The following is a 25,418-nucleotide window of genomic DNA, read 5'->3' as shown; positions in this document are numbered from 1 at the left end:
GATTGTCACAGGATTTATCTCCTACCTTATGGACATGTTCTCCCCACTTTAGGATAGAGACAAAATAAAATGGCAAGCTCCTGGGTCTGGGGGGCACTGGGGTGATCTCAGGCTTCACCAGGTTAAGGAATGTGCATGTTATGAATAACCTTGCCCTGGACCCAAAATAGGCACACAGGGTCTGATTTCCAGGCTTCCCCCAGAAAAAGATAAAAATATCATGGGCACAGGGATGTTCCCAGCCATAAATCAATCATCCAGGACTATTTCTGTTCCTGTCCCTTACGCAGGGTTCCTCCTACAACCTCCATCCTGTCCTCCCCATCCTGGCCTCCCAGACACCTTGGTCCTAGAGAAGGAAGAGGCTCATCAGCTGCTCTGACAATAATTTGGCACTGTGGCCATTCCAATGTGGGAATTCTAATCTTGCCCATAAGAGCTACCATCAACTTCCATGAACCTGTTTAGTGTGGATCCACGTCAACTGGCAGATCAGCTCTTGGTATATGCCAGGTCTCCCCACCTGCAAGGCCAAGAAGCTGCCCAGGGGTTGTGATGGGGCCTGGAGTTCACTACCCTGAAAACCCCTCTGTACCACTAGGGGTAAGGCTTCTCCTTCATGCATTACAGGATTTACAGCCATTTCTTTTTTTTTTTTTTTTTTTTTTGTCTTTTCTTTTTTTTATCGGTACCAGGGATCGAACTCACGACTGCCTGCTTGCAAGGCAGGTGCTTATGCCGCTGAATTACAGCCATTTCTAAGGGGTGTTGGGAGGATTAAAAGAGACCCTGTAGGTAAAGTGTTAAATACGGCACCTGGTACTTTGCAGATGCTCAGAAATTAAGAATTGCTTTCCCCCTGCTAGTCTTCCATCTGGAGCTCGGACTCCTCAGCCAGTCCATGTCTTTAAAGAGCTCCTCTGTGGTGTTTTCATCAGCATGTCAGGTTCAAGTCCAGCTCTTGGGGAGGCCCTTGAGGATATTTGATATGCTCTAAGATCCTAAATCAGTATCATAGTGAGGAACCACGGATGTGCTGCTGGTGGGCCAGCTGGAGAATAAGGACCAGTGGAAGCCCAATCCTTTACTGCCCTCTGCAGGCTCCAGTGGCATCTGCAGGCAGTGTTGACTGCTTGCCTTATGCAACACCCAAAACGACCCAGGTGTCTTATTCCATGGACTTGTGGCACTTTACACATTCACACAACAGGGCAAGGCCAGGTGTCCAAAGAGGACAATGCCTCAGGGGAGCAGGGTCATGCATAGCTCACAAAGCACTTGCTTGTGGGGTTTAGTGGCAGCCTCTGCTCTTAATTATCTTAAGCACAGGAGGGAATTCTGGGGCATTGCTCAATCCTGAAGCCTCACTAATAACAAATAACAACTCCTAGATCCTGCCCAGAACATTCCAGAAAGTCACCTGATAAATGGACCTGGGTATTTCACTGAAAATATCACCATGATTTTTAAAGCTTTTCAATCTTAACCTTGCTGTGGAAGAAACAGCATATCTAGAATACTTCAAAGGGAATTTTAAAAGAAACTGTGTGTGTGTGTGTGTATGAGTTTGGCGTGTGCTTTTTAAAAATGAAAGCTGGCTAAGATATGAAAGATACTACCAGCATTTGGTGTGATTATGATAGTTAATAAGCAATTCTCGCTGCCAACCAGCTGACAGCTTCATTTATTAGGACACTGAACATCACTTCAATTACATCTTCCCACTGCCCTCTTTGCATGACCAGAACCACAGACTCTCTGGCAGGCTTGGTGTTGCAACCAGTGAAAGCTCGTGACAACATGACACCATCCACTGATGTGCTGTGTTGAAGTCCCCTGTTGGAGCCCTGGAAGGAGATACTTGTCTGTCTCCTGTTCTCTCTACCAACAGCAGGAACTTGGGCATTCTAAACAGCATACATCAGGATCAGGCACTGCGTAATAGGGAGCCAAGTCTTTGATGGCTGCAGATCCCTTATGTAACTGGAGTTTTCAGGTCATACATTTATGCAGGAGAAGATCTTACAGATTGCCAACCCTTTCATTCTTCACTAAAACTCTTCAGGAAGGAAAAATGACAGCCCAAGGTCACAGAGACAGAGACGGAGCTGGGGTGAGAACCCAGCCTTCTTAATTCTTTTCCTCTGGCTGATATTGATTTCAATAGCATTATTTCTACGTGAAAATTACTCTCACTTCAAATGAAGAAGACTTAAATCGGATCTTTGAAATACGCAAAGGGAAGGATTTTAGCACATTGCAGGTAGTCAATAATAGAGGAGGATGGATTTTTGTGTTATACGGTGATCTTAGTTTATGCAGTCTAACAAAACTGGATCCAATCAGCCTTGAATTATTTTATTCTCTCCAGTGACTTAAAGATGGCTACTTTTAATCTCACCCCACTGCCTCGTTGAAAACTGTTAGTATAGATCTGAGGTTATACTACAACATTCATCAGTGGTAAATGCACCCAGATTCAGAGTAACTTTGGTTTAAGGTTTTGGAGGTTTGTAAGGAACCTCTTTGAAGCACAGACAGACAACCGTCAGCACCTGGGGTTGTGCAAGCTAGCCAGCACATGTGAACCTAGCACAAATACATTTTAACCTATAACAAATACTTGATTAAAACAGACTTGAAACAGCTAAATATGTAATGCATTTTGGTCACTTAGGTTTAACAGTTAGGAATTTGCTCATCATTGGGATTGCAAATCCTTTTTGATCGAAATCTTCCAATCCATTCCTTTTTTCCAAATGCTTTTCTTTTGAGTCACAGCTTGGCTGTATCTCCTATCAATCCAGGGTCTTCAGAACATGCTTCCTGCTCCGTGAAATCCCACTATATCACATGAACACTCCACTGTGCACTTTCTCTTCAGACCCTCAGAGACCAGGGTTTACAGTTTTCTGGTGTACCAGTGACACACTAGGAAAGAAAAATAGAGTCCTTGTTGCCAGGGTCTTGTGACAGTGCCCAATCCCACCCTGTCAATACATGCCACCTCCCACAACTGCCATCCACCATTCCCAAGACTGAACACTGCTGTACATCACAGTCACTGGGAGCGCCCCATAGAAGGATCTCTTAATTTCCTAGTCATGATTTATTCTAACTGAGCACTTTCCATATGACAGGCATTCTATTAGGCTCTGGAGATACTATGATGATGAACAATTTAGAAATGGGTTTTTCTCACACAATACTCACGATCTCTAAATAAAAGCACAACTGACTCAGAATCAGCTATTATGCAAATGCATTGTAAGGGTGTTAAATCGTTGGTGTATTGTTATAGAGAAATGAATCTTTGTTTTAGGTTGGAAGCCTCAGAAGGGCTACAACAGATTGCCTACAGGAAACTCATGTTAAAACAGATTGCCCACAAGGAGCTAGTCTCTCAATCTTTGTAAGCTTATAGGGAAGCCCTGAGTCAAGAAAATGGGATTCAGGTAACTGGCAGCACTGGGAGCCATGGTGTGTTCGGGCCATGGGAAGGTTGCTGCACTGTGGGAACTCCAGTGCCTAGGAGCTCACACATGGCCTGTGTGGTTCCTGCCTCACAGTAAAAGCTACTGGAAGAACCCAGTCCTGCTAAGCAAACAGAGGTTGTGGCTACAGAGGCATTTGGGAATCTCTATGATTGACACCAGTGATTGGGTTATTCCCAAATTTAATCTATCACCTGAAGTTAGATGCAAAATAGTGACATCATGGGGCATGACTACCTACCACATATTCATACTATTTTAGGGAAGCTCTACTGCAAGGTGTAGCTTTAAAGCAGTTTCTCATTATCTCAAGTGGGGGCACCATAGCACACACTGAAGACCAACACTAACCCACAGCTGCTCAGATGAGAAAAGGCCTGACACCTCTCCCATCTGCAGGACCTTCCCCTGCAGTCTGCCAGCCAATCCCCAGCCTCCTCAGCATCCTACCAGGGTGGTGAACTGGTCCCCACAGGCATTGCGGATCTTCTCCGGGGTGGCAGGGCTGTCCAGCCGGAAAAGCTGCTTGGTATTGTAATCTGAGCGCTGGGCTCTAGCAGCACCAATGGCGTCCTTGATGGCAAAGAAGATGGAGGCGGCCAGGAAGAGGGGCGGTTCCCCTACAGCCTGAAGGGACAGAAAGGCAGGTAAGGATTCAAGCAGATCTCCCCTAACCTCCGAATCTCCACACAGACCCAGGAGGCCAGGCCATCAGCCCACAACAGAGCCCCACTCAGCACTAACGGCACAACACCAAACATGCAGTCAAAATTAACCAGGGGCTAAGAACCATACTAGACAGGTGGGCATTTTTCATTTAGTGTTTGCTATGCAATTTTGTCTAATGACACCATGGAAATATAATGTAGTATCAAGAGTTATACTCAACAGGGCTAGAGATATAGTTCCATAGTAGAGTGCTTGCCCAGCATGCATAAGGCCTTGGGTCCGATCTCTAGCATCAAACACGCACACACATACACAGAGTTATACTAAATATTCATATTTTATAGATAAAAAATTTGATATGAGCTTTATCCTTTTCTCACAGTTAATAGCCTAGGTAATAACCCACTCGTAACTCTAATGCCAGTGCTTATGGGTGTTATAATTACAGCATTACGCTACAGTTGTAGGCATAATGACAAATGCATTAACACATTTTCTGGTGGAAACTGATTTTTCCCCTTGGAGCACAGTTCAGAGACCACCTACATCAGAAACACTTGAGATGCTTACAAAAATTACTGCCCCAGGGCCACACTCCTCAATGAGTTTCTTGGGGTGAGCTCCATAAAGATGCATTTTAATAATGATCCCACAGACTCTGATGGATACGTAAGAGCCAGGGGTGGACATCCCAATGTGCTCTAGACCCCCTACCTGCTCACCCACAATAAAGTAAACCATGAGATACACAAACACAGACTCCATCAGCTACTTCCTTCGGGTCGTTGCTTGTTGTAGTGCTAGGACAATACTGGTCAGCTAAATTAATTTTGAATCATTGTTTCATACTTCTTGGGGACAAGGAGGAATCTTCCAAGTATGCTGATCAAGTCTTAAGGTTGGGTCTCAGAAACTGAAGGAGATGATGGCAGGGAGCACAAAGGCACTGTTCCCACTGGCGTAAATCCTCTGATTCTCCGATGCTGGATCTGTAAAATCTGAGGATCAAACCTAGGGATGTCTGCCTAAGAGGCAGATGTAGGCCAGGACACATTAAAACATTTCCTTCAGTCCACCAAGAGAAGCCAACTTCAGACCATACTAACATGGTATCCTCAACCCAACTTAACTGCTGCAGTCCTTGGGCAGGACTGCCCAACACCCTGCTGCCCTTGATGCGGCCAGTGTCAACTCTACTCCTTTTCCAAGAAGAACCCCTTGCAGACCCACCAGGTGGGAGCCTGAAGACCTTCATCACCACTTCTTCCCTCTCCCCAAGCCCAAGCACAGATCAGAAGGCTGCACAGACCCAGAGCAAGTATACCTTGGATGCATAGATGGCCCTCTTGTTGGGGCAGTCACGGAGCAGGGACACTCTGAACTCAGTGGGAATGCTGCCAAATGCAGGGATCTTGTAGGTGCTGGGGCCACGGGTGTGCAGGCTCCCCTCAGGGGAATAGTGCAGCTCCTCCATGGTGAAGAGGCCAAGGCCCTGGACAAACGCCCCCTCCACCTGCCGGACAGACAGGAACCATGGCTACCTGCCTCTCCCCTTCCCCAGGACAGATACTACTAACCACAATGGTCACACCCCTAATCCCTCCATGGTGGGGCCTGGATGGAAGTTAAACAGCCTTCAGATATTTATCTGGCTCCTACTCGAGCTCCAAGGTGACCTAGCTGACCTTCCTCCTGGTGTGTCAGTTAAGCTTGTCAATTTGACTGGATTAAGAGACTACTGGAGAGGTGACAAGATCACCAGGCAACATACTTATTAGTGGATTAATCCACTGATGTCCACAGAATGTGGTATTATAAGGTGGGATGCTTTGATGTGGGTCACTGCGGTGTGCCTTTGAAGGTCATCTCTTTCTTTCTCTCTCTGGGGCTCTTCCCCTATGTTCTGCTCCCTGGCCACCATGAAGTGAGCAGTTTTGCTCTACTGAACTCTTGTACCATAATATTCCTGTCTAGGAAAGAGCAAGTCATAGACTGAAACTTCCGAAATCATGAATCAAAATATAAATCCTTCTTTCCCCAACGAAGGCCCCTGGTTTTACCTCCAGGAAGGAAGAAAAAAAAAAACTAATAACTGACTCATTCGCCAAGTTTTGGTTCAGGCAGAACAAAAGCATGGACACTGAATGTCACTTGCAGAACTGATTGACCATTCCAGGAGGATCACATCGTGGAAGGCATAATTTCCCACTAGAAGCTGCCTCCATGCAAATGGAGCATCCTTTCCACGTCACCACTGGGAAACAGTGGCCGAAACTGAGCCACTGGAAGGAATTTCCTGGATAGCAGGTTCTCGGAGATTTACTTCCCACCTTGCTAACTTCCACTCTTGCCTGTCCCCTGGGAGGAAGTAGCCTTCCTGCGGCTGACAGATGCTGCGCTGGCCTCCATGTCTGATCCCTGAATCCTGGTCCAAAGGAGTGATATATGGGGGCAGCTATATGTAGGGCTGAACACGCATGGGGGGGGCTGTGAATCCTCTTTGCATCGGCAGTGCCTGGTGTGGTACCTGCCCATAGGAGGGACCCCCAAACAGCTGCGCAATGAAGACTAATCACTCAGTAACTCAAAACCTGTCCATCTCTGAGAAATTAATGCATATTTCCTATCAGATATTCACTGCTTCAACTCTTGTTCCCTCAGTATCTACTGCCTAGTGATGCAATATTTTCCAAAAGTGATTTTCTTTGAGGCATCCCTTAATTCCTCCTGGTTTACCTCACATCTTTTTCTCCCAGGGGCCTCCTTAGCCCTGACTTGAAAGCATTTACTTCCTGGGAGATAAAACCTATGCTAGGTGTAATGAGGTCAGTGACAATTCTTCTGGCCTTAGACTCTGCTATCTGGGCACCAATCCCAAACTCAATGTCCACTCCTTGTGCCCATTCTCAAACAGAATGCATGCTTGCATGTGTGCATGTACACACACATGTGCATGTATGTGCCCACACATGCACCTAGTGTGCCACCAATCATCATCTTGTCCTCTGGAGTATGAGTGCCCTTTCCAAGTTAAGCCATATTATTTGTTTTCTGCCATGAGAGTTGGGTGGACTATCATCAATCTAAATCCCACTCTAGAGGAGCCTTCCTGAATGCTAATTTCTGACCTTCCTAAAAATAACACTGAACAACAGGCAGTGTACCTGATGACCTGGGGTGGAGATAATGGGACACACTGAGGGTCCACTACATCGTCACTCTGATCTTCTATCTGATCTTACCTGTCCAATATCAATGGCAGGGTTCAAACTGGTGCCAACATCCATGACGATGTCTGTGCGGAGGTTCTAAAGTGGGTGACAAAATAGAAGCAGCTTGAGAAGAAAGAAATGTTTGGAATGGCATGGATGGGTCTCCATGATCCTGAGACCATGAAGGTCAACCCAAATAGTACTTTCAGATGTAAGGATCTCTGAGGGTGCTTAGAGAGAAGGGCTGATATTCCCACAACATCTTGACAGACACGGTTAGTATTGAAGTTTGAGAGCTTAGCAGCTAGATGGGGACAGGAAGCTGCAATGATTTCTTAACAATCAGAAATAACTACACACACATTTGTGCACAAGAAGGCGGGCAGGTTCTCAGATTCTCCAAAGTCTTGAACCTGAGTCTCAGTACATTGTGTAGCAAAGGAATTAGCAAACTCTATTCCATGAATTAAATCCAGTTCAGTCTCTGTTTTTTCAGGCTAATGATTACATTATACATTGGGCGAAAAAGGATATCCTGTGACAATGAAAATTATCTGAATTTCAAATTTCAGTGCCTGTAAATAACATTTTATGGGCACACAGTCACTCCTATCATATTTATCACGGTTGCTCTCACACTGCAAGAGTACAGCTGAATGACTAAGGAAAAGACTGTGTGCTCCACGCAGCCTAAAATATGTGCCTCTTTATAGAGTATTTGCTTATCCCAGAGGTAAGGCATTATTTTCCAAACCAGAAGGTCTGTCTCGATCTGCTTTTAGGATTATAATTTGGTTGTTTGTCTTCTCTTTTCCACCTTAGGACTAATGTTTTGTTAGCTTCTTACCTTATGATCTCCTGTTAAGCAGTCAATTTCTACCTCAGAGCAAGCCACCCCATAGCTGAAGTAGTGAAAGGGATTCCCAGAGTTGGTTTTAGGGTCATAGCCAAGGTTGGGCGTCCTGGAAGCAAAGCAAGAAGATGTGGCACATGTATTAGGATGGTCCCACCCTTCCCTCATCCCACACCATCGTTAAGTCTTTATGGTTCTAGTGTTTCATTCATCTCTTCTCTAAACAAGTGCATGTGTTTTAAATATTCTGAACCTTTAATGAAACCCAGACGTTTCCAAAGTATTTTGTTTCCATATCATAAGCATTCAGCACAGCTCTGTTTAGTTTAGTATCAGTGTGCTGTCTTCTATATAGCAGAAATAGATATGTCAGTTTTTCTGGAGCTCATGGAGAACATCAAAATCACTCGGTAAAAGATCAGCCAAGCCAGAAGCCAAGGGCTCAGAACTAAAGTTGTGCCTGGGTCGGTGCTTGGGCTGTGCACACAAGGGCACCTGCTCATCTTTTCAAGGCGAAAGTTAACAACATCAGGAGCTCATGCCAGCCTGCATGCAGCTTTAATAGCCAATGCCCAAATCTCCCAATCTTTCCAAAAGTTCAAGTCATCTGAGGAGACTGTTTTTCAAAGAGACAGATGCTCCTTTGTACATGTTTTCTTTTGCAATCCTGAGTGCCTTATGTAACTCCAATTTTGCGTAAGTCATATATGTGTGTATTTTATAGACAAATACTTTATGAATATATCCACAATATATCGTAGGCTATGCCTATGTATATTTTGTATATTACACAGAAAATATAGGAATGAATATTATAACCAGAATCCATACAAAGCCAAAACCCACACAAGGCTGGGTGAAAAGACTTCCTGCAGGAGAAAGTACCACCTTCTTTGACCTCTAATGTTACCACATTTATCTGGATCCACCTTTGTGAAACCCTAGTTTTATGAGCTCCAAAAATATGGCAGGAACTTACGCAAAGCTCTGCATTTATCTGTGTTTACATAGGTGAAATATTATATAATTTAGAGGTAATGGGCAAAATATTTCATATAAATAATTATACATAATAATATATAATGAATATATAGTCATGTATGCAAGACATTGTCAAACAAACCTTAAGCTATTTTTCTAATCTATTGATCTGTGAAAGAAAAGATCTTAAATTCCCAGAAATAGCTAAAATATTATCTGACAAGCATGATCATATCATAAGTCAGATGGGCAGGTTTGTTAGCTATTTACATGGCTATTGAATTTGAAAGCTGTGGAAGAATATCTGTCCCCTCCTGCATCTCATTACCAAACTTCCACTGCACTCTGCATGCTGTAACAAGGCCATGGGTTCTAAATTCTCCTCTAGTTCTTCTGAGAGAAAGTCTGTAAAGAAATCCAATGCCTAGTACAAAGAAGCACACCTGAGGTGCAGCAGTGCCTAAATTGGAGCAAAAGACACCCCGAACCTTGCAGAATGCTGAGGCGGGGCGGGGTGGGAGGTGGGGTAGGCGATTAGCCCAGTGTATTTTAAGTGAGGGAACAAATAAAACAGTTCATTCTAAGATCAGAACTATTACTTGGGTCTTTGGATATGGTAGCTCCTGCTACCATTCCACAGTTCCACATATCCAGAGCATTTGGTAGAGTCGCTCTCTCCTGTCAAGGGCTGACAGCATTCAGAGTCGGGTGGCGTGGGAATTTAGGGTGACAATACAGCATACTGTGAGATGGGCAAGGACGGGACCACACTTACTTATAAAATCCTGTAGCAGACAAGCTCACTGCATCAAGGTAGGCAGCTGAGACCTGAGGAGAGGGCAAAGTCATCAGGAAGGAGAAAGTGTGTTTTGCAGAAGTGCTGACCTCACACCAAGTTTTCGTGAGCTCAGCCTCTTCATGTTGGAAGCAAATCCCCTCCTCTTACTGGTGAGTCCCACTTCCGTAACTTCTGCTCAGACCATCGCCATTGTCTGCAGCCTGCAGTCCCTACAGCCTCCTAAGCAGCCCCTTCCCAGCCCTTCACGGTCCCCACATTCATATAGTTCCGGCACTATTTCTATCCCAATCTTTTCCTCCCCTTAATGAATAGCACAGAATTAGCTCTTTAATCACCTCTCCTCGGTGATTACTCCCTGTTCAAGTCATTATGAAAGCAGCTCTGGGTTGTTCATTATATTTAACATGATAACCTTGAACTTTTATTTATAGTTTCCTAATAATAAGATATTCATCCGTGTTTTCCTTAACTAGTCAGTTCTTTTATATCCTCAGCACTAGCACAACACTAAGTCTCAAGTAGACTTGATATCCTTTGTATCATCCTTTGTATTGTTTATATTGTTTATAAGATCACCACTGTCAATTACCAAGCTCTTTGCTAGGTCCAAGATGTTAATTAGCACTTTATACATCCTAAAATTTTATAAAATCCAGTTATTATCTTCCTTTTACAGATATGACAAGTAAGGCTCAGAGGAAAAGATTTTGACCTAGGATCTGCACTATCAATATAACATGACGTGACATGGTGATATCTGTGGTGGTGTTATTGTTTTATTGACCTCACCTGCTTACAAGGGACACTAACTACCTGAATGCTGTTGGAAGATGAAACCCAGATCAACAGATCAGATGGCAGAAAATTGTTGTCCAGGCTGTTATAAAAACATCAAAATTTCCTGACCAAGCCACGGTAAATCAAAATCTACCCAAATCAAGCACTTTCAAACAGCATTCATGCACATGGTGGCTGAAGAAGAAAAGTCCAGGTCACGGGGGACGTGGGAAAGGAGCACCCATGGTGGGACTAGTTTGTTTTCCTGGAGACTGTTGAAGATTTTACCATCTGAACCGGTTCATGACAGGTCATATTTTATATCCTATTATGCCCTCTTCTGTCTTTCCAGGGCTGAGGGATGTTGAAGCAGAGATGCCATTGAGATTTCTGCCTGTTGCAGGAACTACAGGACAGAGAGAGAGGGGTCAGGGGCCCAGGGACAAGGGAGAAAGGAGGGAGAGAGGAAAACAAGGAGAGGAAAAGGTAGAGAAGGAAGGAAGGAGGGAGGAGAAAGCAAAGAGGAAGAGAGGGCAGGTGAGAGAGAGACTGGGGGGTTGCAGCTTCCCTCTGAGGGCTTCCTGCATATAGGCATACGGTCTAGGGTACAGTCAATCCTTCTTTGTCACCCCTAAAATCACAGGAGTCATACAAGCTCTCAGAGAATGGTTTTATCTCCCATTTTTCATGAATGGCACCTCACTGGACCCAAATTCAAGAGTTGGGTGAAGAGGGAGGTCCTAGGATGGCCTTCTCAGGTGGACGTTTAAAGGAAAACAGCCCCGGGAAGCTTCGGACACATGGTTCAAGGGATTCGAGACGTCATGGGAAGCATGTTCTGCAGCCATCCCCTCCTCTCAGGCCCAGAACAGTCCATAGCCCAATTTCTACAAGGTTGTCATGATCAAAAATTTTCCTAGGTCACTTCCTCTGGAAACCAAAGAGCAAGGTGCCCAGCAAGGTCATGCTGGACTTGTCCTATAAAGCCACACAAGCTACACCAACTTCTCTTCCAGTGTGGTCAGCTCATTATTGCCTATGCATGTTAGAGGAGGGAACTATTACTGTTAATCTCCCTCTCATTTTCAAAAGTGATTTAGATCAGCTCAGACTTACCCAGTCTTCCCAGGAACCGTTGGGATTCTTTTTCTTGAAGGGTTCCAGCCTCTTCAAAATGGTCTGACAAGCTTCCTAAAAAATCCCCATAACACACCAGACACATCAATCTCCTGCATCCTAAAGCTCCGGGGACACACAAGGGGCTGGGCAAGGCCACCTCCAAGCAATGCTGTACTTTATTGTCCTTCAAGTGGCCAAAAGCCATACTGGGAGTCTTAGGACCCTGCTAAAGGGGCACCACCAGTGCTTGTCTGGCCAATCCTTTCTGATCTGTTCTAGGCTGGCAGACAGAATATCTGAGGGACCCCACAGGGAGATGGCTTTTTCCATCAAACTCCTTGTTTGATTATATCCCCCATATAGGATAGAAGTGGTCTAACCTGGCTGGCCCCATAGTAAGTGTCATTTTCAGTCCTTTACCTTTGTGACCAGTTCCAGCAACAAAGAGTGTGCCTTCCCAGAGGTCCCTCTGTCCTTTCCCCTACCAGCCCTGTGCCTGTTCCTCCTGGCTTTGAGGGATGTGAGTATGATTTTTTTGGCCTCTCTTATATGGTTCCATTTGGAGAAAGCATCCTTCCACATAGCAGAACCGAAGGCCAGAGCCAAAAAGCCTATGAAAATCCACTCCCCCCCCCCATCTAAGGGGGATTCTCCAGCCCTCGAACCCTGAGCTATCCCTTGACAGTAAAGGCTCCTGCAGACTCCTTACATAAATGGCCTGGCCATTGAGGTCAGCGCTGACAGAAGCAGCAGTGGGAGAGGTGTTGGGCACAGTGTTAGTGCTTGTTTCACTGATGTAAATCTTGGAGATGGGAATTTTCAGCGCTCTGCTGGCCACCTGCAAGAAAATAAGATATTACCCTCCGGGAAAGAGATTATCCTGGGGCTTAGCTGCCTTCTCTGCAAGAAAGGGCTCAGGATCAGTGTTGGAGGCAAGAAAATAATTTCAAAAGCTTCAATCCTATCAATTCTGGATATTCTCACATCTGCTGAATTTGAAGGAACACATTGTAGAGTGGTTTGGTGGAATAAAAATATTCATAAAACCAATGTGACTACAAGTGTCTCTTTAAGATAAAATTGGTTTTAAAAAAATTCCAATATATCCACTCCTCAGGAACTGAGCAGATGTGGCAACTCTAATCCAGTTCCATAGTCCTAGCTCCCCTTGAGGAGTCTCATAGGGTGTAGAAAACCAGCTCCTCCATATACACACAACCTCCGTATACACACCACCCACAGAGTTGCGAGGTCTAGGATGTGGGGAATGAAAGTGTGCTCAATGATCACCTGGTCAATCCCTGTGTACAGATGAGGAAACTGGGGCCCAAAGGGGAGCAGACCTGCCTGAGGCCATGAATGAATGAGACCCCAAGCCTGCTATTGCTCCCACACATGACATTTCTGTTTCTCACAGCATCTTCCTTCCCATTCCTTCCCATCCCAAGAAACATCACAATGCAGGAAGGGACATCAGCAGTCCACAGACTCCTCACCTGGACCATCTTGGTGTGCAGGCCTTGGCCCATCTCGGTGCCTCCATGGGTCAGCAGCACGGAGCCGTCTGTGTATACATGAACCAGAGCCCCTGCCTATGGGAAGAGAAGGAAGCCAGACACAAAGTTCAGTACATCCTAATTTATCTAAAAGTTTGGGACCAAAAGCTTGAAACCCAGCCAAAAGAAAATCAAGTAGAATACTTTAGATATAAACTCCAGACAAAAATTCCATGGTGTAATTGTCATTGTTTAATTACACAGTCCTTCAGTAATTTGTAAAATGCTTTTATATCGTTCTTTCTGTGTCTTATACTTGGAAGAAAGTGGTCATGTATCTTTGCCTTCATTCTATCCACAAAGACACTGTATCCAGGAAGGTTAAAAATTAGAGGTTGACCCCAGATCTGGGTCTCATGGTCCTGTGACATTCTGGATAAAGGGACACGATAGTTCAACTAACATTTCAAGGGCAAAAAGCATTGTTATCAATGAAAGTGAGATTTCCCTTGTAATCCCAGAAACAGGGGCCCCAGTTCAGTGGAGATGGATAAATTATATAAAGCAATTACCTGATTCAGAAAAGGAACAGAAAAGCTTATACCGAACTTGGTTGGGATTATACACAGTCCTCTCTTTTTCCAACAATTCTCCCTGGGGGAATAAAAAAAGGACAGAAATTCTTATAAACCCTTCTGCACACAGTTATGTCAGATCAGATATGCTTTCTGTCAACATCTTTGCACCAAATCACCAAATCAGGACAGGACACGTTTGGGACCATCAATAGAGTCACTGCCACAACTGAATTGTGCCCTGGTCATGTAGCCAAAAATGAAAGAGGTAACAATTTGGGCTCTAGTTCCTCAAGCGCAGCTGTAGCACAGCTCATTCATGGAGTCTTCAGTTCCTAAGGTAGCATCACTCAGGTTATCTGAGAATCTGCATTGGGTCAATGAACCTAATGATCTTGGACTGTCCTTGCCCCAGGGAGAAAGGTAATGATGTCCTCTCTCTGCTTTTTATTGATTTATCTGAGTAACGCTCTAAGATAAGAGGTTAAATAATTATCCATACTTTGCAGATGATGAAACTGAGGCCAATTCCAAGAATATAGAATTATTGCCAAGGTCTAATTTATACATTATTGTCAAAGGCAAGCACCAAACTGCAGTGTTTTTAGACCAGGGCCAGGGTTCTCATTAACATGTTGTTTCCAAAAGGCACATAAATGTGCACAGGTGAACCATGACTGATGGGCTGCGGTGTGGAGTGTGGGCGGGAGCCTTCACGGTCCTGGGTGGGGAGCAGTAGGATAATTTAAAGGCGTGGCTATGTTGAGGTGCCAAATCCAGCAGTCTCATAACTTGCCCACTAAACTGTTAGTTTTGCATTTGGGAATTCAGCAAAAAGGCATCCAAGCCATCAGACCCCTCGCTCCCAATACTTACTTGTTGAACTTGTCAACCTCAGCCCTCCGAGCATAATACTGGGCGCTTGTCATGCACTGGTCCCAACACCTGGGCAAGGTGAACGCCTCAAGCTTCTGATTGAAGTGCGTCAGATCTCCTTCTTGGTACATGTTTATCCTCCTCACCTTTCCAAAAAGAGAAACACCAAGGCCTTGTTGGTGGCAACGACTGGGATTGGGAAAGGGGGGCAATCTTAAATTAAGCTTCCAGCCCTTAGCAGCACCTGCTCATCCTTTGATCCCATAAGAGATGCCCAAGATACAAAGTCACTCTTCCTCCAGTGACTGACCCACTGTGACTCATGTCACCAAATTCCCAGCTTACTTTCTCTGGTGGCTGCCCGCAGGTCATGGCCACTTCACTCATCCAATACTCGGCGATGAGCATCGCCTGGGGCCCCCCAAAACCACGGAAGGCTGTGTTGGAGGCCAGGTTGGTCTTGCAAAGATATCCAGTGCCCCGGATATTAGGGATTTTATAGGTGTTGTCCATGTGGAATAGAGCTCGGTCCATTATCTGAATCAGAGGAAATGATTCAAAATGAAAGGCAACGATGCATTAATTTTATTGGTTTCTCAAAACTGGTGCACCAAGGGGTACACTCAGGCCTGCCTTTCCCATCCCACCATCAAGGGCCCTTCCTCAGGTCCCAGCTGCCCCACGTCCTCCCCAGGGCATTGAAACATCCTCCTCGTTCCACCCTAGCTACATAAAACAATCTCCTGTCCCAGCTGCCCCACGTCCTCCCCAGGGCATTGAAACATCCTCCTCGTTCCACCCTAGCTACATAAAACAATCTCCTGCAGCCCCCCTATGGGGTAAACCCTGCCCAGATGCTCTCTTGCCTCTTTAAAAATATATAACTGATTCTTATTAATAGCCAAGTTTTAAACTTTTATTTTAATTGATTTTACTATTTGTAAACACCCTCCCCTGCTTTCTTTCCTTCCACTGTCCAGCAGCGGCCACTCACATTCTCCCAGCTCTTAGGTTAACTGCCACGTCTCTAAACAATGCTTTTATACTGCTCATGTTAACTTGTTCAGCTGTAGACCTTTGTACTGTCTGTGCACAGGATTTAACTCCTGTCCACTCTTCTTTTCCCACGTATATATCAGCTTCCTATTCCCCAACATGTTTATGTTTTGAGCTCATCTATAATTTAATATTACAGCTCTGTAAACACAACAGCTAAACACACAGCTGCACGATTATTTCTCTCTTTCTTGATATCACTTGTTCACTCTGGAGTTAATAACTGGCTTAATTTTGTGTTCATTTTCCATACTTTTTACTAAACTGGCTTAAACATTTCCCCTCCTGGTAAACATCTACTCTTCCACTGTTCAATCATAATTTACTTTATATCAGTTTCATCATTTAGAAGAAATCATTCTTGGATTTCTTGGATTTGTCTGACCCAGTTCAGTTTCAACTGGATGCCACCCAGCCTGCCTCTGAGCTGTCTGGAGTTTCCCTTGCAGCCACCCACGGATCTCTTTTGCTCTCTCTCTAGTGAGTCCCACTTGCTGGACCCCATGCCTTTCTTGTTTAGGTCTTATTCTCACATCTTATTTGGGAACATTCTCCAACATCATCTCAGGAAAGAAGACACAAAGAGGGACATGTTTGAGACCTGGGATGTCTGAAATCTCTGTATTATACACTCAACCTTAGCTGATGATTTGGCTGAACAGAGAACTCTACATGTAAATTTCCATCTTTATTGCATTTTGAAGGTACTTTACGAGTATATTCTAGCTCCCTAAACCTGAGAAGAATCCATGAATGCTTTTCCAAGTCTCAGAGAGGGTTGTTTAGATCTTCCTGAAAATTATAAAGTTTCTTTGCTCCCAGCTTCCTAAATTTCATAGTGATATAGCTTAAGTCTGATTTCCTTTATTGTGGTAGTTATTGGATGGGATTTTTTTAACCTCAAAATTTGTATTCACTAGTTTAGGGACACTCAGAAGTTGAGACAGGAGTTGAGACAGGGTCCAGGCTCCCCTTCAACTCACGGCAATTCTTCAGCCTCAGTCTCCCAAGTGCTGGGATTACAGGTGTACCCCGACTCTTGATTTCTTTCTGGGGTTGTTTAATTCTTTATTTCTGCAACTTCTATTATTCCAACTTCCTGAACTGATCCTTAAATTTTCTTTCCTATTTTTCCACATTGTTTGCTATTTTGGGAAGATTCCTGAAGGTTCTTTCAATTCCCTTTAGAATTTTAATTCACACGAGCTCATTTTTAGTCTTTGATTGTTTTGTTTTTATAGCATTCTGTTTCCCTCAAAGCTATAACACCTAATTTCTCCTAGAAGATAAATGGTAGCTTTCATTGTTTTTGCTTGTTTCATTTTAGCTATATTCTACTTTCCTGTGCACAGTATCTTTCCCACAAACTGATTTATGAGTCTCTAATCATTTTAGCCTTAGTCATGCTAGATAACTTTTTCTATGTCTCAATTAAGTCCATTTTGCTTTCCCTTAGAACTTTGTCAGCTTACGCTTCTATTTCTTTTTTCTTAAATCTATCTCTTATGCCATATTGTGGATTTATTGAGGCAGACATGAATGCCATATTCCTTATATTGCCACCCCAGGCACTCAAGAGATGTTGACTGTACTGAATTAAAACTCTTGTGAGATCGTTGGGGACAACTACTTTATGATTTTCATTCCAAAACCTCATGTTATACATGGTGAGAACACTAGAAATATTTCCCTTTTTTGAGCAATTTTCACACTAGAATGAAGTGTAAAGTTTTATACTTGAGCCAATAAAACATCCCCCAGCAAAAAGGAATGGGGTCTGAAGGATATAACGGGAAACTTTTGCTTTTCATGAAATGTGTTACTAAAAAGAAAAAAAGGAATCTGTATGTATATAACATTTAGCTAGTATGATTAGAAAATTAAGATTTAACAAACCATTAAAATGTTATCAAGGTATATTTGTCAATTCTCAACTGATTTTATTTTACTAAAGTTTCTAGCTATTTTTTAAAGAACACAATAAGCCAAATTCATTTATCCAAGCTGTGACCATGTCAGTGAGGACTATATAATGCCCCTTTCTGATTTTAAACCAGTCATTTTTAATGTGACTGAAGGAATGTCCACTGAGACTAAATATGAAAACCCAAAACAATCACCTTTGACATTACTTGAGTTTCTATCCTGGAAAAAATATCGCCTTCCTCTTTCATGATTCTAACAAGTACCACTAAAATGTGCATATTATATGCATTTATTTCAAATCGATCATGGCATAATAATATTCTGAAAAAAGGCAGATTCACAGGACCTCAGGCCATGAGGAATGACGTGATGATGAGTTTGAAGGTTTTCTTTTTGACCTCAGTATCTCAAACTTGGAGCAAAAGTAGGTAATCTAGAAATGCCAGTGATTCTAGAGGCCCTTCCTATCCCTCCATTGTGCTCTCTCTAGCCAGAGGACCAGGGAAGTGGCAGCCCAGCAAAATGGAAAGTTTTTTAGCCAGTAACTGGTCCAAGCCAGCCATACACCACCGAAAAATGTTGTGAGGTTCCATTCCTAATCAAGCATGCAAAAACTCAGTGTAAGCCCATATACTCCCATTCCTTCCTCTACAATAGGATACTCTAACACTAATCAGTGGCATCAAGGAAAGTTAGGGGACTTTCAATCTTAGTGGTCAATAATGAAGCCCTGGCCTCATCCTGTGGAGTCACTGGAGGACACGTGAACAGATTTCCATACCCTCAGCAATAAACACAGTGTTCATTTTTGTCTGCTGGATGACATCAAAAGAAACCTACAGAGTTAAGGCTTTCACCATAGCCCAGTGATAAACAGCCCACTATAATGTCAGAGGAGAGCAAGAGGAACTGAGAGCCCCATCCCTGCCCAGCGATAAGGAGTTGCCCCCAACCCTGGGTGCCAACAAAAGTCAGTGCCACCTCCTTCTCACAGTAATGAGGTAGCACTCGCTTCCATTTCCCCTTACAGACACAGGGTCATAAACAACCAATTAAATTAGAATGCTTCAATAGTATCCCAGATCTCAGAATATTACCATCATCATTACCATCGTCTATATATTGATATTGACCTTCTCCAGGTTTAAGTGAAAAAAATTTACTTATACCAAGAGATGGGAAGATCTCAAATTGAGTAATAAAAGATGCCAACACTGAGGTGATAAAGTTGTTAAAATTATGACAATAGTTTTAATATAACCCTCATAAAAATGTTTCTATGAGCCATTATGAACATTTGACACAAACAAAAAACCCTAAAAAACATTAGGAGGTAAACAGTCTCAGTAAAGAACCTAACTGACATTTTATAACTGAAAAGTACAATAGCCAAAATAAATATCTCATTGATTGAATTAAATAGAGGAGAAGAGAAGAGGAAAGACTTACTGGACCAAAGTGTAAAATAATACATGTTATTCAGCCTAAACTACACTGAGAAAATAGGGTGAAAAAATATTAACAGAGCTTTAGGAGCCTGTGAGACTACAACTAAGACCTAAAGTTCATGTTATTAGTCCTGAAAGACAGGCGAAAGAGAGAGGGGTTAATAAGCACTCAAGAAACAACAGTGAAAACTTTCCAGAATTTCAAAAGCTACAAATTGAAGATTCTGAATGAGTTTCAAACAGAACGAACCTGAATAACTCATGACAACATATATCGTATTTAAATTTCTGAAAACTAAAGATAAGAGAAAAGCATTAAAAGCAGCTAGGGAAAACGATACACTATCTTTTTTTTTTTATTTAAGAGGAAAAAGAGAAAAACACAAAACAAAACAAAGCAGTGTAAGGTTACACATAATACAGAACTACAAAAAAAAACATAACAGTAAGAAATCACCTGTTAATAGATTACATATTATCATCTTGGAAATAGTTGCTCAAATCACAGTATCAAAGAATACAAAGTAGACATTCAAACAGAGAGACTACAAACAGCTGTGTTCAATGATCCAAAAACATTAATATAGTCAGCTATTTAACACCCCTAAACACACTTGCTGTTATATCCGTTAGAGCTCTTTTTTTTTCTCCCTCTCTTTTTTACAACAAAATTTACACATTTTGGATTTTATTACTCCTTAGTTCTTATTACTTTTTTTGGGGGGGAGAGAATAAAGTCAAATATGGCAAAACAAAGCTGTCAGTCAAAACCAAGGATAGACATAGCACATGATGTACAACAGAGTACACAAACCAACAGCCAGCATCATACTAAATGGCCAAAAATTGAAAGCCTTTACTTTAAAATCAGGCACAAGACAAGGATGTCCTTTATCACCATTCCTATTTAATATAGTACTGGAAGTACTAGCCAGAGCAATTAGGCAAGAAAGAGAAATAAAAGGGGTAAAGATAGGAAAAGAAGAAGTTAAGTTGTCATTGTTTGCAGATGACATGATACTGTACATAGAAGACCCCCTAAGCTCCATTGAAAGACTCTTAGATACAATAAATAAATTCAGTAATGTGGTTGGATACAAAATCAATACTCAGAAATCAATAGCATTCCTATACTCAAACAACAAAATCACAGAGAGGGAAATAAGAGAAACTGGACTATTCACATTAGCAAGCAAAAAAATGAAATATTTAGGAATTACTCTTACGAAAGAAGTGAAAGACTTATACAGTGAAAACTATAATACACTGAAAAAGGAAATTGAAGATGATCTCAGAAAATGGAAAGACATCCCTTGCTCATGGATAGGAAGAACAAACATTGTGAAGATGGCCATTCTCCCAAAACTGTTATATAGATTCAATGCAATCCCAATAGAAATACCATCAACATACCTTATAGATCTAGAGAAATCACTCCTAAATTTCATCTGGAACCAGAAGAGACCTAGAATCGCAAAGGCAATTCTAAGCAGCAAAGACAAAGCAGGAGGCATCACAATCCCTGACTTGAAATTATACTACAAAGCAACAGTAGTAAAATCAACATGGTATTGGAATCAAAACAGAGCTGAAGATCAATGGAATAGATTAGAAGATACAACCACAGCTACAAACACACTCAACCACCTTACCTTTGATAAAGGAGCCAAGCAGGTTCACTGGAAGAATGACAGTCTCTTTAATAAATGGTGCTGGAAAAACTGGCTCTCCATTTGCCGAAAACTAAAGCTAGACCCATGCCTATCACCATGTACTAAATTAAAATCTAAATGGGTCAAAGATCTGAATATTAAAACAGAAACACTAAATCTATTGGAAGACAAATTGGGTAGGAACCTTGGAGACATAGGGGTAGGTAGAGAATTCATGAACAGGACTCAAACCGCGTGGGAAATACTTCCCAGATACACTATCTTTAGAGGAAAACTGATCGGAATGAAAACAGATTTCTCATCAGAAAAGTAGAGAGAGTATCCTGGCTTTTCAGATGCTAAAAGAAAAGAACTTTTAACCCTGAACGAATACAGTTTGTCCCCAGCCAACCCTTGATAAAAGAAAGGCCAAAAGAAGTTCTCCAAATAAGAAGAAAATGATAAAAAGAGCCTTAAAACACTGAAAGGAAGAAAAACAATGTTAGCAAAAACTTGGGATGATAGAGATATATTTTCTCCTCTTTAGTTTTCAAAATTATTATTCATAATTGAAATAAAAATCATAATGCTGTCATGATGCAGCTCTAAAGCTATATAAAGGAAATATTTAAAATTAATATAAGTGGGGGAGGGTAAAGAGTAATAGAGACAAAATTCTATATTTCACTAAAAATAGGGAAATGACAACCCACCATAGACCATGATAAGTTGTGTACATTAAACATAATATTTTGAGCAACCAACAAAAAAAGCTAAACAAGAAATACTTTGAAAAACATTGAGATAAGTCAAAACTGTTTGAGTACTCCATAGAGAGGCAGAAACACAGAGAAATAAAAAGCAGAGGAAAAAAATGAAATCAAAAAAGCAAAAAAGATAAAGTTATAGACTTATGCCCTAATTTATGAAAGTTCATATTAAATGTGTATAATATAAACACAATTAGAAGACAGAGATTAACAATAGATTTTAAAACATGGCCCATTTACACACTGTATTCAAGAAAATCACTTCAAATATGACAGTATAGGTGGATAAAACTGATTTAAAAATAAAGAATAACAGCTGAGGATTTAGCTCAGTAGCATAAGCATCTTCCTGGCAAGTGTGAAGATGTGACTTGAGTCCTGGCAGACACACACACACACACACACACACACAAAGAATAAAACAATACAGGCAGGAAAGTAAACATGGGAAAATATACCACAAAGAGTTAATTAAAAGAAATCAAGAGTAGCTTTATTAACATCAAGTTAAAGTAGACTTTGGAGCCAAAGAATTAGTAGGGATATTATAGAATAAAACCATCAATTCTCCCAAACTATAGAGCTGAAAATTTGTGAAGCAAAAACTGGAGGAGACATTTTAAAAAAGAAAAAGAAAAAGAAAACTCACTACTGCAATTGGAGATTTCAATGCTCCTCATTCAAACTGATAGACAGTCTAGGTAGAAAATCAGGAAAGACACAGAAGAACTGAACACCACCACCATCCTTGGGACCTAAGGGACATTTATAAAGCATTCTATTTATAATAGGAAAAATTCCTCCTGAATTATCCAAATCCCACAGTTGGGGAGCACAGAAACTTTGAGTACCATCTTACACGCCAAAGATGTGACAGTGTTGAGGAATGTGAGAGGAGAAGCTTACTCTGGATTATTCGGGTGGAACCTTACCGCAATCACATGTTTTAGTGTTTAAAAAGGTAGCGGAAGATAAGAAAAGACACACAGGAGAAGGCGACGTGAGGACAGGGACAGTCAAGGCGTGCCGCAGCCACCCAGAACCTAAAGAGTCCAAAGAGTGGATTCTGCCCTGAGCTCCCAGAAACAATGTGACCCTGCCCTGAGTTCAGACTTCTGGACTTCAGAACTGAAAAACAGAAAGTTTCTACTAGACATGCTGTTAAAACTAAATGTAGCCTGAGAATTCCTCTGGACTTACGCCCTTGTGTAACAACTGCATCCCATTAGTTCATAAACTAACCAAAGTTTGTGTAGCAGCTGAGTCTCACGGGCTGAGCTCCAGTCTCTCACAAGAGGAAAACCGAGCAGACCACGTGAGACAAATGCCAAGCAGCAAGCCGGCAAGCAACTTCATCCCTCATTTCTGATTCTGTCCACAAATGCCACCTGCCCACGCTGTGAAGTGGCCCTCTCTGAACCTCTTCTGGTTCTTAGAGTGGGTTGACTCACAAATTACTCTTTCGCAGTTAAACTCTGCTGAATTTAATTTGCCTAGTTTTACTGTAACTATGTACAAATTAATAACACAAGCATATGTATACACACACACATACACACTCAGTCTCACCACTCAAAACACAAAGCTTGATAGCTAACATTGCTAGCTTGGCAAAATACGCTTCAAATCAGAGAAGTAACATGATCATCTCTGTGCTTTTAGGCATTAAAGTTGGTGAAGCTAAGAGTAGGGATCAAGGGACCTATTGAAAGAGCAACAGGCAAACATCCAGGCAAGAATCCAGGAGGTCACCAGGCTGTGGGGCACGTCCTTGAACCCCTCGCTGCTCCTGCGTGCAGGTGTAGGTCCTACTTACACTCTCGGAGAGATCCCGGGTGTTCCCACAATTGCTGAAGTGATCCACTTCCAGAGCCACAATCTTCCCATCCTTCATGAAACCAACCTGATAAAAGAGGAGTGATTTCTCAACAGGGCCTTCCTCCCTCTGTCTCTGCTCCTCCCCTTCACTTATGCTACCTGGGAAACCAAAAGGACCAGACATCGCAGCATGGAAAACAAAATGACCGTGGGACATCACCAGACTGAAACAGGTAGAAAGGAATGAAACCTCCCCAGTGCGGTACCCTGGCTTCTGGACTCTGACACTCTGACCCATGCCCTACATCCTTTCTACCTGCCCACAACTCCTAAGAGAAAGGAGGAGACTGTAGAAGAGAAAGGTGCTTGTGAACGGGCAGAGAAGATGTTAGGAAAACAGGAAAGTCACGAGAAAGGCGCCTCACCATTTTGACTGGTGAGAGCCTGTTTACACATCCTCAACCTTATTTAACCATTAAAAACACCGAATCAAAAACTGGATGCCTGGAATGCATAGACATTTCTCAGGAGATGTACAAATGGCCGACAAATACACGAAAAAGGTGTTTGCCATCACTGGCCATTAGAGAAATGCAAATTAAAACACTGACATTTCATTTTACTCCAGAAAAAAGTGACTGTCATCAAGAAATCAAATAACAAATGCTTGGGAGGATTTGGGAAAAAGGAACTCTTCTACTATAAATTCCATTCAACCCAGCTATTCTCTCTCTAGGAATCTCCCTAAAAGAATTAAAGACAATATTATAGTGATACATGTATACCCATGTTTATAGCAGCACAATTCATAACAGCTAAATCTTGGAAGCACCTTGTATGTCTATCAAGTGTGAATAGGTAAACGGAATGTGTCATCCACACATAATGGTCTGCCATAAAGAAAAATAAACTTGACTCATTTGTATGCACCTTGAGATCATAACGTTAGGTGAAATAAATCAGACCCTGAAGCTTAAATATTACATGATTTCTCTTATATGAGAAACACAAAATAGAAATAAAGAGCAAAATAAAAGGTAGATTGTTAGAAGTAGAGAGATAGATCTTTTTCCAATATGCAAGAGATCAAGAGATGGAGGAAGGGTTGAGGGACGCAAGGAGAGAGGATGGAAGAATTGAGATGTGATCTGCACGTTTACCAACTCCTTAGGATGAATGTGATCATTGTGTACTGCAAACATATAAAAATTAAAACTGGAAAAAATGGGACAAAGAGTAAAAAAAAAAAAAAAAAGTAACCAAAACCCATTTTGTGGCCCATTTTATATGCATGAAACTAAGACCCCAAAGATCAAATTGTTATCTTCAGGCTCCCAAAAATTTAGGAACAAATGAAGTTGAATGTCTTTCTGGGACATATGAAATTAAATCATGAAATAAAGTCAAAACAGGACAAAGAAGAGTTATTCAAGGTCATGTCATGACAAGAGAGGACTCGCCCTGAACCATACATAGAGCTAAGCTGAGCCACACATGGAAGGAAGGACACGTCAGTCAGAACAGGAGCTACCCATCCACCGAGCCCAGAAAGGGGACTGTCCTAGAGAGAAGGTTGGGTGGTGTCCTTCTGTGTCAAAGTAGGTGCCAGCCTAACAGCCTGTGCCTGTCTGGGACTCTGGGAAGTTTTATTTCTCACTGTAAATTACTCAGCAATCATTCTGATTTCCACATCAGACTGTGAACATGTTAACAACAGACATAAGATGGATAACCCCAGGTCTGCTGAAAAATCACAGTCCTGAGCCTGACTGGTCACAGATCATAGCAGATCCCCACAGAAGTCACCTACAGCCCCTTGTGATGTCTCTTGGGAGATGACCTGCAAGCCTACTCCAGCACATTTTCTATGTTGCTCTTGGTGGATCTGAGCTACAGT

The 25,418-nt window shown here is 42.3% G+C and overlaps 1 protein-coding gene across 1 annotated transcript in view; it reads right to left on the bottom strand.

Annotated features, from left to right (window-relative positions):
- Positions 1-1,643: 1,643 nt before the first annotated feature.
- Positions 1,644-25,418, bottom strand: part of Xdh (xanthine dehydrogenase) — a 68,624-nt gene continuing 44,849 nt past the window's right edge. The window contains exons 24-36 of the mRNA XM_003473014.5: positions 23,520-23,606; positions 15,197-15,388; positions 14,852-14,997; positions 13,973-14,054; positions 13,401-13,496; positions 12,614-12,742; positions 11,902-11,976; positions 9,985-10,037; positions 8,223-8,337; positions 7,406-7,471; positions 5,488-5,676; positions 3,945-4,121; positions 1,644-2,931 (exon numbers count right to left, since the gene is read on the bottom strand). Of these exons, the coding sequence (XP_003473062.1) occupies positions 2,881-2,931; positions 3,945-4,121; positions 5,488-5,676; positions 7,406-7,471; positions 8,223-8,337; positions 9,985-10,037; positions 11,902-11,976; positions 12,614-12,742; positions 13,401-13,496; positions 13,973-14,054; positions 14,852-14,997; positions 15,197-15,388; positions 23,520-23,606 (1,458 nt within the window). The 3' untranslated portion in view covers positions 1,644-2,880. The remainder of the gene's footprint in view (positions 2,932-3,944; positions 4,122-5,487; positions 5,677-7,405; positions 7,472-8,222; positions 8,338-9,984; positions 10,038-11,901; positions 11,977-12,613; positions 12,743-13,400; positions 13,497-13,972; positions 14,055-14,851; positions 14,998-15,196; positions 15,389-23,519; positions 23,607-25,418) is intronic.

The sequence above is a fragment of the Cavia porcellus genome, unplaced genomic scaffold (assembly GCF_034190915.1).
Source record: "Cavia porcellus strain 051 isolate PalLab524CR breed Dunkin Hartley unplaced genomic scaffold, mCavPor4.1 scaffold_1, whole genome shotgun sequence".
Taxonomy (NCBI): Eukaryota; Metazoa; Chordata; class Mammalia; order Rodentia; family Caviidae; genus Cavia; species Cavia porcellus.
Note: the sequence above shows the minus strand (reverse complement) of the source record. Positions and strands in the feature narration are given on the sequence as shown.